At 56.9% G+C, this 12,829-nt stretch overlaps 1 protein-coding gene across 1 annotated transcript in view; it reads right to left on the bottom strand.

Moving 5' to 3' along the window:
• LRP1 (LDL receptor related protein 1) overlaps positions 1 to 12,829 on the bottom strand; it is a 79,876-nt gene that overhangs the window by 40,019 nt on the left and 27,028 nt on the right. The window contains exons 11-20 of the mRNA XM_080811458.1: positions 11,515 to 11,751; positions 10,167 to 10,347; positions 9,072 to 9,294; positions 7,508 to 7,709; positions 7,115 to 7,240; positions 4,756 to 4,896; positions 4,515 to 4,640; positions 3,711 to 3,827; positions 3,205 to 3,285; positions 1,432 to 1,599 (exon numbers count right to left, since the gene is read on the bottom strand). Of these exons, the coding sequence (XP_080667584.1) occupies positions 1,432 to 1,599; positions 3,205 to 3,285; positions 3,711 to 3,827; positions 4,515 to 4,640; positions 4,756 to 4,896; positions 7,115 to 7,240; positions 7,508 to 7,709; positions 9,072 to 9,294; positions 10,167 to 10,347; positions 11,515 to 11,751 (1,602 nt within the window). The remainder of the gene's footprint in view (positions 1 to 1,431; positions 1,600 to 3,204; positions 3,286 to 3,710; positions 3,828 to 4,514; positions 4,641 to 4,755; positions 4,897 to 7,114; positions 7,241 to 7,507; positions 7,710 to 9,071; positions 9,295 to 10,166; positions 10,348 to 11,514; positions 11,752 to 12,829) is intronic.

Below are 12,829 nucleotides of genomic sequence, written 5' to 3'. Positions count from 1 at the left end.
CACCGCAGGCCTCTGGGGACACCCTTCTCAGAATCCTATGGCACTATTACCTGTCCCACTCGTACTTCTGAGATGGCCCTTGAGACTCAGTGGCTGTTTCCGGGGCCTCAGGTGACCCTCCCTGCCCTCCGTCTCAGTCCTGGGCCCCTGGTGGGAGCTTGTGCGACCGTACTGCTCTCACTGTATGTGCCTTCACTCTATAGGGCACAGGTTGGAAGCTGGAAGTCCAGGGCCCAGATAAGGCCCGCAGGAAGATTTTGGCCTACAGCATTTCTGAAACTTTTAAAGTCCATTTGTTTGTAAAGTCCATTTAAAGCCAGTTGTTATGGGTTGATTTGTGTTCCCTAAAAGAGGTCTTTGCAAACGATCGAGTTAAGATGAAGTCACTGGGGTAGGCCTTAATCCAATACGACTGTGCCCTTATAGAAAGAGGAAATCCAGACACAGAGACAAGCATACACACAGGGAGAATGCCATGCGAGGATGAAGGCAGAGCTTGGGGTGAAGCCCATCCAAGCCAAGGAATCCCAAAGATGGCCTGCAAACACCACAAGCTGGAGGGATTCTCCCTCACAGCCCTCAGAAGGAACTAACCCCGCCAACATTGTGGACTTGGGTTTCTAATTTCTAGAACTGACGCGATGAATGTCTGCTGTTTAAGCTGCTCAGTCTGTGGTACTCTGGTGTGGCAGACACAGGAACCTAATACAGTGTTTGGAAATGGGCAGGTTTCACACAGAACTCTGCCTGTCTGACTTCTCTTAAAGCCTAGACCGCCCTGGGTCTGCAGTCTTCCACGGAAACAATGGGCCAGAGCCGAGAAACAAACCTTCCTTCAGAGGGTCTGTGCCTTCCAGAACACTCGGTCCCCACTGCCCCCTAACTGGGCCCTGGAGGCTTCGGCACAGAGAACCCTCACGGAGCCAACGCCTCTCTCCTTTGGTCCCCACTGTGCTCATTCGCCCTCACCCACCACCCCACCCAGCATCGCTGTTTTCAAGCTCCCAGCTTGCAAGTACAGGCTGTATGCTGAATGCTTTTTGTGCACGATCTCAGCGAACCCCCACATCAGTGCCGTGATGTGGGTGCTATTATTATCCCCACTTTGCAGATGACACTCACAGAGGCCCACAGGGATGAAGCAACTTGCTCAAGGCCACCCAGATAGTAAGTGGCCGAGCTGGAGCTCAAACCCAAGGCCACCCAGCTGCAAAGCCCGTCATCTTAACAGCGTGTGACGAGGGTTTGTTGACAATCTCCCTCCCACCCTCACACCAGGCAGCTCCTGAGGATAAGAGCCGGGTCTGGGTTATCTCTGGTTCCCAGATGGCTGCGGCGCACAAAGTTGGGGGGTGGAGGGGGACGGAGGGACGGCTGAGTGTGACTGGCACAGGACGGCTACGCTGCACCTGCCGGCCCCCAGGCTCTCACCCTGGTTGGTGCAGTTGGCATGGGTCTCGTCGCTGTAGTCCCCGCAGTCATTGTCTCCGTCGCAGGTCCAGTGCTCGGGGATGCAGCGCCCGCTGTTACACTTGAACTGCGTGCTGGAGCAGGAGTGGCTGCAGCCGGCCTCATCACTGTTGTCCCCACAGTCATTGTCTGGGGGGAGGCAAGAATGGCAGAAGCGAGGAGCAGGTCAGCCCGCTGCCTCCTCTGTGACCCCAGCTTGGGGCCCCCACTCCCACCGCCCCATTCCCACCTCCCCACGCCCCCACTGAGAAAATAACAAACAGAGAAGACACAGAAACTGCATAGACTGCAGCATGCACCATGGCCCACGTAGGGGTGGGGAGAAGTGGAGGGGGGGCACGACAGCCCTTCCCAGAGTCTCGGAAGGTGGTGGGTGGGGGACTGGACACACTCCTTTCCCCTTCTCCTTTCGGCAGGGTGTGGGAACAGGGGTCAGCTTGCTTTGGGGGAAAGGCAGAGGCTTCTCTGGTTTGGGAGGGAGTAAGGTGGGTGGAGAGTAGGTAAGGCGCCCTGCTCGGGAGGGAGGGGACTAATCAGTCCCCCTTCCCCCCCGCCCTGAGCTTGGGCACTGGTGGAGGCCAGGCTCTGGGCGCCCTGCTCACAGGTGGGGGGGTACTGCCTGCAGCTGGGGAGGGTTGGGGGCCACTTCTGGAAGGCGTCTGAGGGTGACTGAATGAATGTCCTGCTTTTGAGGCCTGGGGGGTGGGGGCTACAGGACTTCCCTTCACGTTTTCAGGACACTTGGAAGGACCGGGTATGGCTTTCCCCCGTGGGGTGTGTCCCTGCCTCTTTTCCAACTGGGTTTGTTTGTCTATCCTGCCCTCTGTGTCTTGCTCTTCTTGTCCCCACCTCTGTCACCTCCTCTCCTCTGCCCTCTCTGCTTCTTGCCCTTCTGCTGTCTTTCTCTCTCCGTCTCCTCCTCTCTCCCTATCTCTTTCCCTCCGTGTCCTAGGAGCTCTCTGGAGAGCGGAGCTGCTGGGGGGTCCTGAGAGGTGGCCCGAGGCCAGCCGGGGCCCTGGGGTGATGGTGCATGTGCTTCTATGCACTGACCGGCAGGCTCAGGACAGGTCTTTTCGTCAGAGCCGTCCCCACAATCCTTCTCTGAAACACAGAAACCGCCAGGGCAACCATTGGCACGCGAGACACAGCACAGATGAGGGGCAACGTGGCGCTGGACCCATACATCCTCTCACAATCAGCCAGGGCTGGAGCCACTGGTACAACACGTCACAACACACAGACGCCACCAGAGCCGTGACACGGCACACACATGACGATCCACTGGCCCCTGTGGCTCAGGACTGACATCACGTGGTCCGTGGCTGACCGCCAGTTGGGCTCCCGAGCCTGAAGCCAGAGCCTGGAGGGTGCACCAAGGACCTCAGGAGCTGGGGTTTGCAGGGAGAAGGGAACGGGGCACTGGGCTCCCCTTGCTCTGCCCCTCCAGCCTTTCTCGCTCATTTCTCCCCAGCTCCCAATCCTCTACCAGAGAATGGGCCGCTCAGGCCCTGGGTGCTAATGGGCAACCAGGAGGGTCTCTCCTCGGTCCGTACTGGTTTCCCCCATGGGATTTCTGGCATGGATTCACCACTCCCAGCCAACCCAGTGGGGCTTTAGTGAATTGGAAGGAGGCCCCAGCTTGATTCTAAGACCCCTTTGTCTCCCACCCAGGACCTGGCTGTGGCTTCTAGCTTTCCTAGGAACCAGGGCAGTTTAAGGGAGGCGAGCTCTTACCATTGTCACATCGCCAATTGATGTTGATGCATCTGCCATTGTTGCAGGTAAACTGAGTCAGGGGGAAGCAGGTGGGGTAGGCTGTCAGGGAAAAGGAACAGCTGAATATACAGCACCACGGCCCCCAGCAGGTGGCTATGGGGTCCCTCCTGGAACCAGCAGGCACAGGCCGGCCAGTCAGCGGTGGGAAGTGGCAGGGGCTCAGCCTAAAGGCCTGCTCGTTCATCCCCATCCTTCTGAGCTTCCCTTTTTCAAGCTTCTAGTTACCAACCACTCGCCCTGTGCTGAGTGCTTTTCATGCATGATCTCACTGAATCCCGTCAGCACGGTGATTATCCCAGTTTTGTAGACAAAACTCACAGAGGCTACAGAGATGCAGTAACTTGCTCATGGCCCCCTAGGGACTAAGGTTCAGGGGTCCTCCAGCACCCACCCCTGCCCCCAGGTACATTCTCCTGGGCTCCCCCTTCCCTGTGCCAGCCTCGCTTCCCAGCTGCTCCTCTTACCACACGAGGCGGACTCATCGGAGCGGTCCCCACAGTCATCGTCCAGATCACACGTCCAGGAGATGGGGATGCAGCGGCCACTGGCGCAGGAAAACTGGTTGGGTGGGCAGGTGCGAGCTAGGGACAGGGTGGGCGCAATTGTTCATAGTCGTGTCCCCCTCTCCATTTCCTCTTCTTTCCTACCATCCTCTGCCTATCAGGAAGTCTTCCCAAGGGTCTCAAAACCATTTCTCTTAGAGAAGCTCAAAACCATCTGTGCATGGGGCGCCTGGCTGGCTGGGTCGTTAAGTGTCCGAGTCTTGGTTGTGGCTCAGGTCATGATCTCAGGGTCGTGGGATCCAGCCCCAGGTTGGGCTCCGTGCTGAGCACGGAGTCGGCTTGGGATTCTCTCCTTCCCTTGCCCTCTCCCTCTGCCCCTCCACCTGCTCACACTTGCTCTTTCTCTCTCTCAAACAAATAAATTAAATAAAAACTTAAAAACCCAGCCATGTGGTCTGACACGCCATCTGCTTCACCCCATTTCTCAAGGGGTCTCTGGTGTCCTCCGAGAAGATCCACCCTCCTTGCTCCTGTCTCCAATCTGAAGCCATGCTCTGCTCCCCACAACCTCAGCCCTCAGAGCCAACCCCATTCTTCTGGGCACGGGGAAGCACTCCTCTCCTCCTGCTCGCAGCCCCGCCCCTCAGCCCTAACAACCTGCGCTCCTCTCCTGGCTGAGGTCGCTCTGTCTGTCCGACTGCCTCTGCCCCCACCTCCCCCTCCCTGCCTGAGGGTCACCCCGTGCGGTCCACCCCGACCCCACACCTGAGCAAGTGGCGTTGGACTCGTCTTCACTGTTCCCACAGTCGTTGTCCCCGTCGCAGAGCCAGCGGTTGGGGATGCACCGGTTGTTCTCACACTTGAAGCGGTCGGAGGGGCAGGTGTGCTGATCTGGGGAGCAAAGAGGCCCGGGCTCTGTGAGTGGGCGGGGCCCAGCTCGCCCCACCCGCGGCCCTGCCCTCCCCCCACCCTGCCGCGGGGGAATGGGGATAGGGCGAGGACTCACGGCAGAGGGCCGGGGCCTCATCGCTGTTGTCCAGGCAGTCGTTGTCCCCGTCGCACTTCCACCGCTCCTGGATGCAGCGGCTGTTGGCGCAGGCGAACTCGCCAGGCTGGCACTGGGGTGGGGGCACGTAGGATGGGTTCGCTGCGGGCACCACAGGGGTGTGGGAGGAGAGTCAGACCCAGCTCCTGCGACAGGTGCTTCCCTATCTGCACTACGCTTGTCTGCTGTCACATTTTAAATAATATCCCGAGAGTCATTTTCCCTAGGGTGTCATTCTTCACGACCAAATAATCTGGATGGAAACCGCAGGTCTTTCTCAAGCCACAGGGGTAATGTTTACTTGAACACTTCCAGTACTTCGGTAGGACCTGAAACCACCTGCTTCCAAGAGGGCCTGGAGTCCCCAGCCCCTCCCCCACTACTTTTGTCCCTCCTGAGAAGACCACTCTTCACCTGCTTCCTCCACAAACTGCCTCCTGGAAGTCACCTCTGGGACCCCGAGGTCCCCATCCTGGTCCCTGGACTTTTTCCTTCACAGAGGTGCTGCCCCCACTGGCAGTGAACAGGGGGCCCAGAACTCTGAGGGCTGTGCCCTCCTGCCCCCAACACTTCCACCTCACCACCCCCGTCTGCCTTGAGCTCTCAGTGGTGAAATCACCATGTCCTTGGTCTGCATTTGCACGGGTAACATCAAGAAGCCCAGCACTCCCATGTCGGCCCCTGTCCCTGCACGCTGAGCTCTGCTGGATGTCTTTCCAACCCACCCCTCGCTCATCCCCGCTCTAAGCCCTGAAACTTCTGTGTGTCCTGTGGGTGCCTCCTGTCTCTCTTGTGGCCCTGGACCACCGGGACCTGGTATGTGTCACCTTGTTCCTCGCTACCGCTTCCCGACAATTCTCTCCTTCCTGAAAAATCAGCGCTGACTTTCATGCTATTCGACTACACCAAGCCCTACTTCCACGGGGCCCCAGGACACTCCTGGGTTTTAGCTCCTGGCTTGGTGTCACTTTCCCTCAATTCTCTCCTGCTTTAATTCGTGGGGACTTCAGTTTCGATGTAGATCCCTCCATCACCCTGGCCACTCAGTTTCCCTCTCTGCCAATGCTCTTGCCTTCCACCTCACCTCAGTCTCTCCTTCTTAGCTGTCTGCTAAGGTCCCAATGACTCATTATAATTTCTGGGATTCTATCTTAAGGTAACCATCCAGAATATGGGAAGGCAGGAAGGGGTGGGAAATAGCAGAGCAAGTGATGAAAAAAAAACAAAAACAAACAAACAGGTTCTGGGTCCAACTTCCTGGGTTCAAATCGCTATTTGGACTTCGGGCCTCAATTTCTTCATCTGTACACTGGGGATAATCAAATACACACTCCCTACAGGAATATTTTAAAGAGTAAACAAGTTACTGCATAGGAATTGCTTACAACCCTGTCTCAGTACCTATCTGTGCTCAAGAAATCAATGTTAGCTGTGACTTTACCAAAAGAGAGAAACAACCTGATCATCCTGGAGTGGGGAGAAATGGTGGAGAAAATAAAGGAACGTTTACTAGTGAAATATATTTCAGTCATTAAAAATTCTGCGGACGTATCTATGACCCACTGTCGGGTGACAAAAAGCAGAGAACAGAATAGTCGGCGGAACGCGATTCTGTTTAAGTAAAGGTAAACGCGGAGAGAAGTGTGTGGAAGGGTGACCCCCCCCAAATGTTAACAGTGACATCCATGGTGGGTGGTATCTGGGGTGACTTGTACTTTCTCCTTGTGTTTTTCTATACTGTTCATTTATTTATTTCTTTTACAACGAGCACGACCTAGTTTGATCTAAGAAGAGCCTGTTTCAAATAATGCAACAATGACACACAAAATGCTGTGACATGTACGAGCCCAAGAGGGTGGGAGGCATTTAACGTGTCGTGTGATCTCAGCTACGTAAATGCAGCCTTGGAGCCCAGCTGGCCATAGAGAGACGCTGTTCACTTGCCACACTGCTAACAATACACGGGTTGGTGTCTGTTGGGGGAATTTGGGCTTTTTTACCCTTCTCTCATGTCCAGTATTTAGAGCTGTTGTTACATTACTTTGATCAAGGGAAGACAAATGTAAAGGAATGTGTTCCTCTTTCCAAAGCCGTCCCAATCATCACTCAGTTTCCCCTCATCTTTGTGTTCTCCCAAATTCCCCCCATCCCCGCTCCTCCCTAAAACCCCTCCAGCCCCCGGGGTCTTCTCTCACTCATCCCTTGCCTCCTGTTGTCCCCACGGGGCCCTCTTTGCCTCTTTCATCTCTGACTGGACCCTTCGGCCCTCTCCCGCTGAGGACTGCTCCCAGGCCTCCCACCCTGGCTGGGCCCCTCATACCCAAGCAGGTGACACCGTCTGTGTCCAGCACCTGGTCCTCGGCACACGCACACTGGCGGCTCCCAGGGGTTGCCAGGCACAGGCTGCTGCAGCCACCATTGTTCACGCGGCATTTGTTGGTCCCCACTGCAAAGGCACGGCCGAGGGGACAGGGAGAAGTCACATTCAAGTGGGGAGTCAGAAAGGGAGGCAGTGGCGACAAGACAATAATCGTGTTGAAGAAGAGGACGTGGAACATGGGACAGGGAGGGAGACGGGGAAGACAGTCAAACTCTCTTCTCCAAGGGCCTCAAAAATCAGAGCCTACGATCCCTGGGGAGTCCCTTCACCCCTGAGTAGCCTCACCCCCCACCCAGCTCCCACCCCATCACTGGCCCCAGCCCCAGAGGGTACCTTGCTGCTGCTGGGCATCATACATGCGGATTTCAAAGATGGGGGGCCGCTCGCTGCGCAGAAGGGTCACGGTGGGGGGCGCACCGCCTGTGCCCCGTTCTAAGCGGTAAACACTGCCACTCCGGTATTCGGTCCAGAAGAGGTAGTTGCCATGGTGACACAGGCCAAAGGCATGGTTCAGCTCAGGACCCTCGTATACAATCTAAGAATGGAGTGGGGGTTACTGAGGAGCTGAGGACAAATGGGGTGCCTGATGAAGGCCTGGGAGGTTACGGTTTTGTTCATTTACGTGTCCATGTCCTGAGTGTGGGTCTTTTCTCCCCCATTAGCCTGGGTGACCCTGAGGGTGACAGCTTGGCACACAGTGAGGTGCCGGACCCTGGGCCCAGAGGGATGCTGATGTGGAACTTGTCCACACTACCCTCCCCTGGATACATTCATCTTCGTTCATATCCCCCAACATGCATGTATGTGCACGTGTGCACACACACATACACACAGTGTTTAGCACACAGCCAGAATCCATCCATTCATTTCTTCAGTCAACAAACACTTGCCAGGATCTATTAAGGGCCGAGCTGTGGTATGAAAGACACAGCCCCTGCAGTGAAATCACTGTTGTCCCATGGAGGGTGCACGCGGTAGTCCAGGCTGTGTCTGGGGGGGCTCTGGAGACAAGATCCAGGGGAAGGTGGCTCCTGAGCAGTGGGACAGGGAGGAGGAGGGGGGTGGAGGCAGGAAACTACATTGGCAACAGCACAGGGGGTCACACCGTGTATGCTGTGCACCGGGAATTCTGAGCAGTCTAGTGTCGTTTGCTCAGATGTCGGGGTACAGGGAACAGGGGGAGGAATAAGACCCCAGAGAGAGTCAGGGGCCAGATCATTAAGGGCCTTAGCTACGAGGAAAGGGCTCAGTCCACATGCCTAAACAGGCATGCGACTCAGAAGCCTACGGCCACACCAGGGACAAAGCGTGTGTCCATGGCATCTCCAGCCGTCCTGCACATGCGCAGAGGCTGACACGACAGGCACATGCCAAAATGTGCTCTGTGTACATGCACAAATGTGCGGAGGTGCACATGTGCTGTGTGCTCAGGTACGCACACGAGTGCTTGAGCCCCCAGGCAACACGCAGCCCCAGACACACTCTGACAGAGGCGCTCTTCAGATGATCTGACACATACCACACACAGCACAGGGAGGCGGCGCACGCCCACAGACACGTAGGTAAGCGTGCATGGAGCCCATGGGCCTGGACACAGAGACGCCCATGTGGTCACACACAAAAAGCCCCATCCAGGGGCGCCTGGCTGGCTCAGTCAGTTAAGTGTCTGCCTTCAGCTCAGGTCATGATTCCAGGGTCCTGGGATCGAGTCCCGCATCAGGCTCCCTGCTCAGCGGGGAGACTGCTTCTGCCTCTCCCTCTCCCTCTGCCCCCAGCCCTGCTCGTTCTCTCTCTCTCTCTCAAGTAAAATCTTAAAAAAAAAAAAGCCCCATCCACCCACAAATGTGGCCTAGCGACGCACACATGAACACCAGCACACAGGTGCATGCCTGCCCACCTTCCGGTCTGTGCCATTGAGCAGTATGGTCTCGATGCGGTCATAGAAAGCATCCACCCAGTAGAGGCGCCCTGCTGGGATGTCCAGGCTCAGCCCATTGGGCCAAAGCACTGTCTTGGAGGTGACAAAGATGTCTCGGTGTGAGCCGTCCATCCAGGCCCTCTCTAGCCGCCCTCGCCGACTGTCCTTGGGGTCCTCCTCCCAGTCTGTCCAGTACATCCACCTGTGGGCAGTGACTGTTCAGGACACTGGTGTGCACCTCCACACGGGCCACCACTGCCTTTGGCAGCCTCCTGTGTGATCCCAGTCCATGCGCGCAATGCCAGAGCTCCTCCCGGGGGCTTCCTGCCTGCTCACCCCTCGCCCCCACATTTCATTCCTTCCTGCACTCAGCAAGCATTTGTCGAGTGCCTGCTGAGAGCTGGGCACAGTTTTGGCACTCGGGGACCCCGGGGAGACAAGGCCCCTGCTCTCCTGGAGGTCCCATCCCACCCCGGGGTACGGACAAGAAATAAGTCAACTGGAAAGGGATGCACTTTGGAGGCCGAGGAAAACCAGGCAGGACACGAAGCAGGGTGATGGTACAGAGAGCGGACTGGGCAGCAGCTGGGGAAGGCCTCTCTGAGGAGGCGGCATTTGAGCCTAGGTGTGAATGCGGACAAGAGGCTAGATCTGCAAATGTCTGGGAGCTCTGGGCAAAGCAAGTCCCAGAGCAAAAGCCCGGAGGCAGGAAGAGCTGGGGTGTCTGAGGAACAGATGGCGGGAGGTGGGGACAGAGCTTCCGAGGGCAGGAGAGAGCCACAGATGAGGCCAAAGGGACGCGGGCAGATCCTGCAGGAGCCCAGGCCTGATAAAGACGTGGGTCTCACTCCCAGGGCAAGGGCAGCCCGTGGAGGGCCTCGAGTTGGGAGTGACAGGATCACAACTGTATGTGCGTAAGGCATCACTCCCATTGTCCTGAAGATGGGGCACCTTTCCCCCATTCGGCCTCTGATTCCTGCCTCAGCGCTGCACTTGGGCCGCTCTCCCCTGTTCGCTCCTTGTCTCACGTCCCCGTTCTGGCTCCTCCTGCCCGCAGGCCCTGGACAGACTCACCCATTGAGTGGGTCCACCACGATGGCCCGGGGGTGTGTCATTTTGCCCTCGATTAAAGTCTTGCGGGTCTGAGCAGCCTTCTCCAGCCTGGCCACACTGATGGTCTTCTTGGGTCCGTCATCCGTCCAATACAAATTGTCCCCCATCCAGTCCACAGCTACCCCCTCCACATTGTGGATTCCTGCAGGGAGTGAAGGGGGCCATGACGGAAGGCCTCAAAGGAACCTTAGCACGGCCTGGCTCAGAGTGAGCCGGCGCCCAGTGTGGCAGGGAGTACCCTGTGCCTGCAACAGTAGGTGGGATGGGCTGGGAGGCTGGAAAAGGATCTGGGGACACGGCGTTGAGGCTCAGGGGCTCTCAGAACTCTGGCCCGCACCCCATGAAACCTGTGTGGCCAATGTGAGCTCTCATGGGAGGGCCGATCTGGGCCTGAGCGCCGGGGAGCTGAAGCAACGTACGTGTGGCTCTGGGCACCCGTGTGACACAATGTCCCACGCCCAAAAGTCCTGAGCTGACAAAACAAATAAATCAGGAAGTGATTTTCCACTTAACCAAGGGTTCGTCTCCAGTTTCCATAGCAGCTCCCTGGGTATAGGGAACCCCAATCTCTTCCTGATGAGTGACTTTTGATTTCCTCAAAGTCTTATGATTGCTGACTGCTGAGGTTCCACGAGCAGGACTGGGGCTGGGGGGAGGGGAGCAGTAACGCATCAGCCAGATTCCCTGGTTAGGGAACCCTGTCCTGGGGGCCCAAGGGCAGGTTTGGGAATTCCTGACGCCTGGCAGGAAATGGACAGAACTCAGGAGCTCAGAGGCTCCACGCAGATGGAAATTCAGACCACGTACTGTTGCTTTGCCCAAGCAGCTCAGACGGAAAAACTGGGTTCAGCTCCCAAAACAGACTCTTCCCAGGACAAGTGAGCAAGCAGCTTCTGGTGGCTGTGCGGGCTGCTGCACAGGCCCTCTGTGAGCACCCGTGGGCTGGTACGGTTACTCTATTCAAGGTCTCAGGCCTCTCCTGGGCTGTGTCCTGCCTGCAGCTCCGGGGAGCAGAGCCAATGGCAGAGAGACCCCGAGTTTTCTCAAGCATTGGCAGAGACAGCCCACACTGCCTAACCCATCCATCCTCCAGCCTCTTTTCGGCTCAGCCAAGAAGGGGGTCACACAGGGGTCAATCTGTCTGTCCCCTCATCTCCATGCCAACCGGCCCAGCCAGCCAGTGAGTGGGGGACTCTCCATGCTGAGAGGGTACTGAGAAGGCAATGCCCAGGCCTCACATCGCTCCCTGTCCCAAGTGGGCGTCCCTTGGGGATCCCACCTGCATACCCCTCACTTTGGGGGCCCTTACCGTCCTTCAGGATGGTCTCCCGCTCAGTGCCATCGATCTTTTGGCGGCCAATGAGGTAGCTGGTGGTGTCCGCAAAGTAGATGAAACCAGTCTCAGCATGGAAGTCCAAGGCCCGGGGGTTCATGAGGTTCTCAATGGGGATCATGTGTTCATCTGGGACCTTGGCCCCCATATCCATGCCCCGGATAATGCCTGGCCGGCCCTTGCCGTAGACAAGGAACAGCTCGTGTTCTGGCTCTAGGGCAGGTGCAAGGAGGGGCACAAAGTCAGATGCACACATGTACACACACACACACACACACACACACACACACTACCACCCTGCCTCCGGGGCCATGGCCCAAGGGGCTGCAATGCCCCAGCTCTCCTGGGTCAGGGGAGATGGGGGTCACAGGGGGTCTGGGTCACATAGACAGACGTATAAACAGGAAAGCCCGGGACAGCACCCTGGGTTGGGGGGGGGGGGTCTGCCTATGGGGCAGGAGCAGCAAGGATCAGGTTTTCAATTAGGTGCTCACTGCTCAGTGAGTCAAATGAGTGGCTGGAATCTGGTCACGTTGGACCACTTCTGCTGCTCCCCTCCTTCTCTAAGCCACATCACCCCTCGCTTACACCCCAGGAGCCTCCCACCACTCCCTGCTGTCCCCTACCCAGTGGCTAGCCAGCATGATCTTTTGCCACACGTGAAGCACATCACATCACTTCTCTGCGGGAAAGTCACCAAGAGCTCCTCATCCCATTTCAGATGCATCCAGCTCCTCCTTCCTGTCTCCCCTCACTTATGCTGTGCCCTTTTCAGCCTTGAAGCCTGGCTCTGTCAATCCCCTCTGCCAGAGGGGCCCTGCCTTCGGGTGGTCCCACGACTCAGCTCCTCACTTCATGGAGAGCTCAGCTCAAATCCCCCCTCCATGAAGAAGCCTTCCCTGACCACTCCGACCCAGCAGGAGCCCTCACTGTCACCAGCAGGTCTAGGTGCCTCTCTATTTTCTTCCTAACACCAGGTACCACCTGGAGTTATTTTTACCCGTCTGTCTGCCTGCTAGACTCTATGCTCTGCTCCGTAAAGCAGAGACGACACCTGTCTTGTCACCGCGGAATTCTCATGGCCAGGACAGCACCAGACGCACAGTCCACGCTCATGAGATATTTGTTGAGTGAGTGAATGAATGAATGAATGAATGAATTGAATGGGCCAGTGGACAGTCTGTTATGGAGCCCAAGTAGGGTAACGGGAAAAGACTTGTTCTTGGATGTGGGTTCGAATTCTGTCTCGGCCCCTCACTCGAGGCAAAATGTTGGGTAAATCCCTTCATTT

The sequence above is a fragment of the Martes martes genome, assembly GCF_963455335.1.
Source record: "Martes martes genome assembly, chromosome: 8".
Taxonomy (NCBI): domain Eukaryota; kingdom Metazoa; phylum Chordata; class Mammalia; order Carnivora; family Mustelidae; genus Martes; species Martes martes.
The sequence above is the reverse complement of the archived record's forward strand: the minus strand, read 5'-3'. Positions and strand labels throughout refer to the sequence as shown.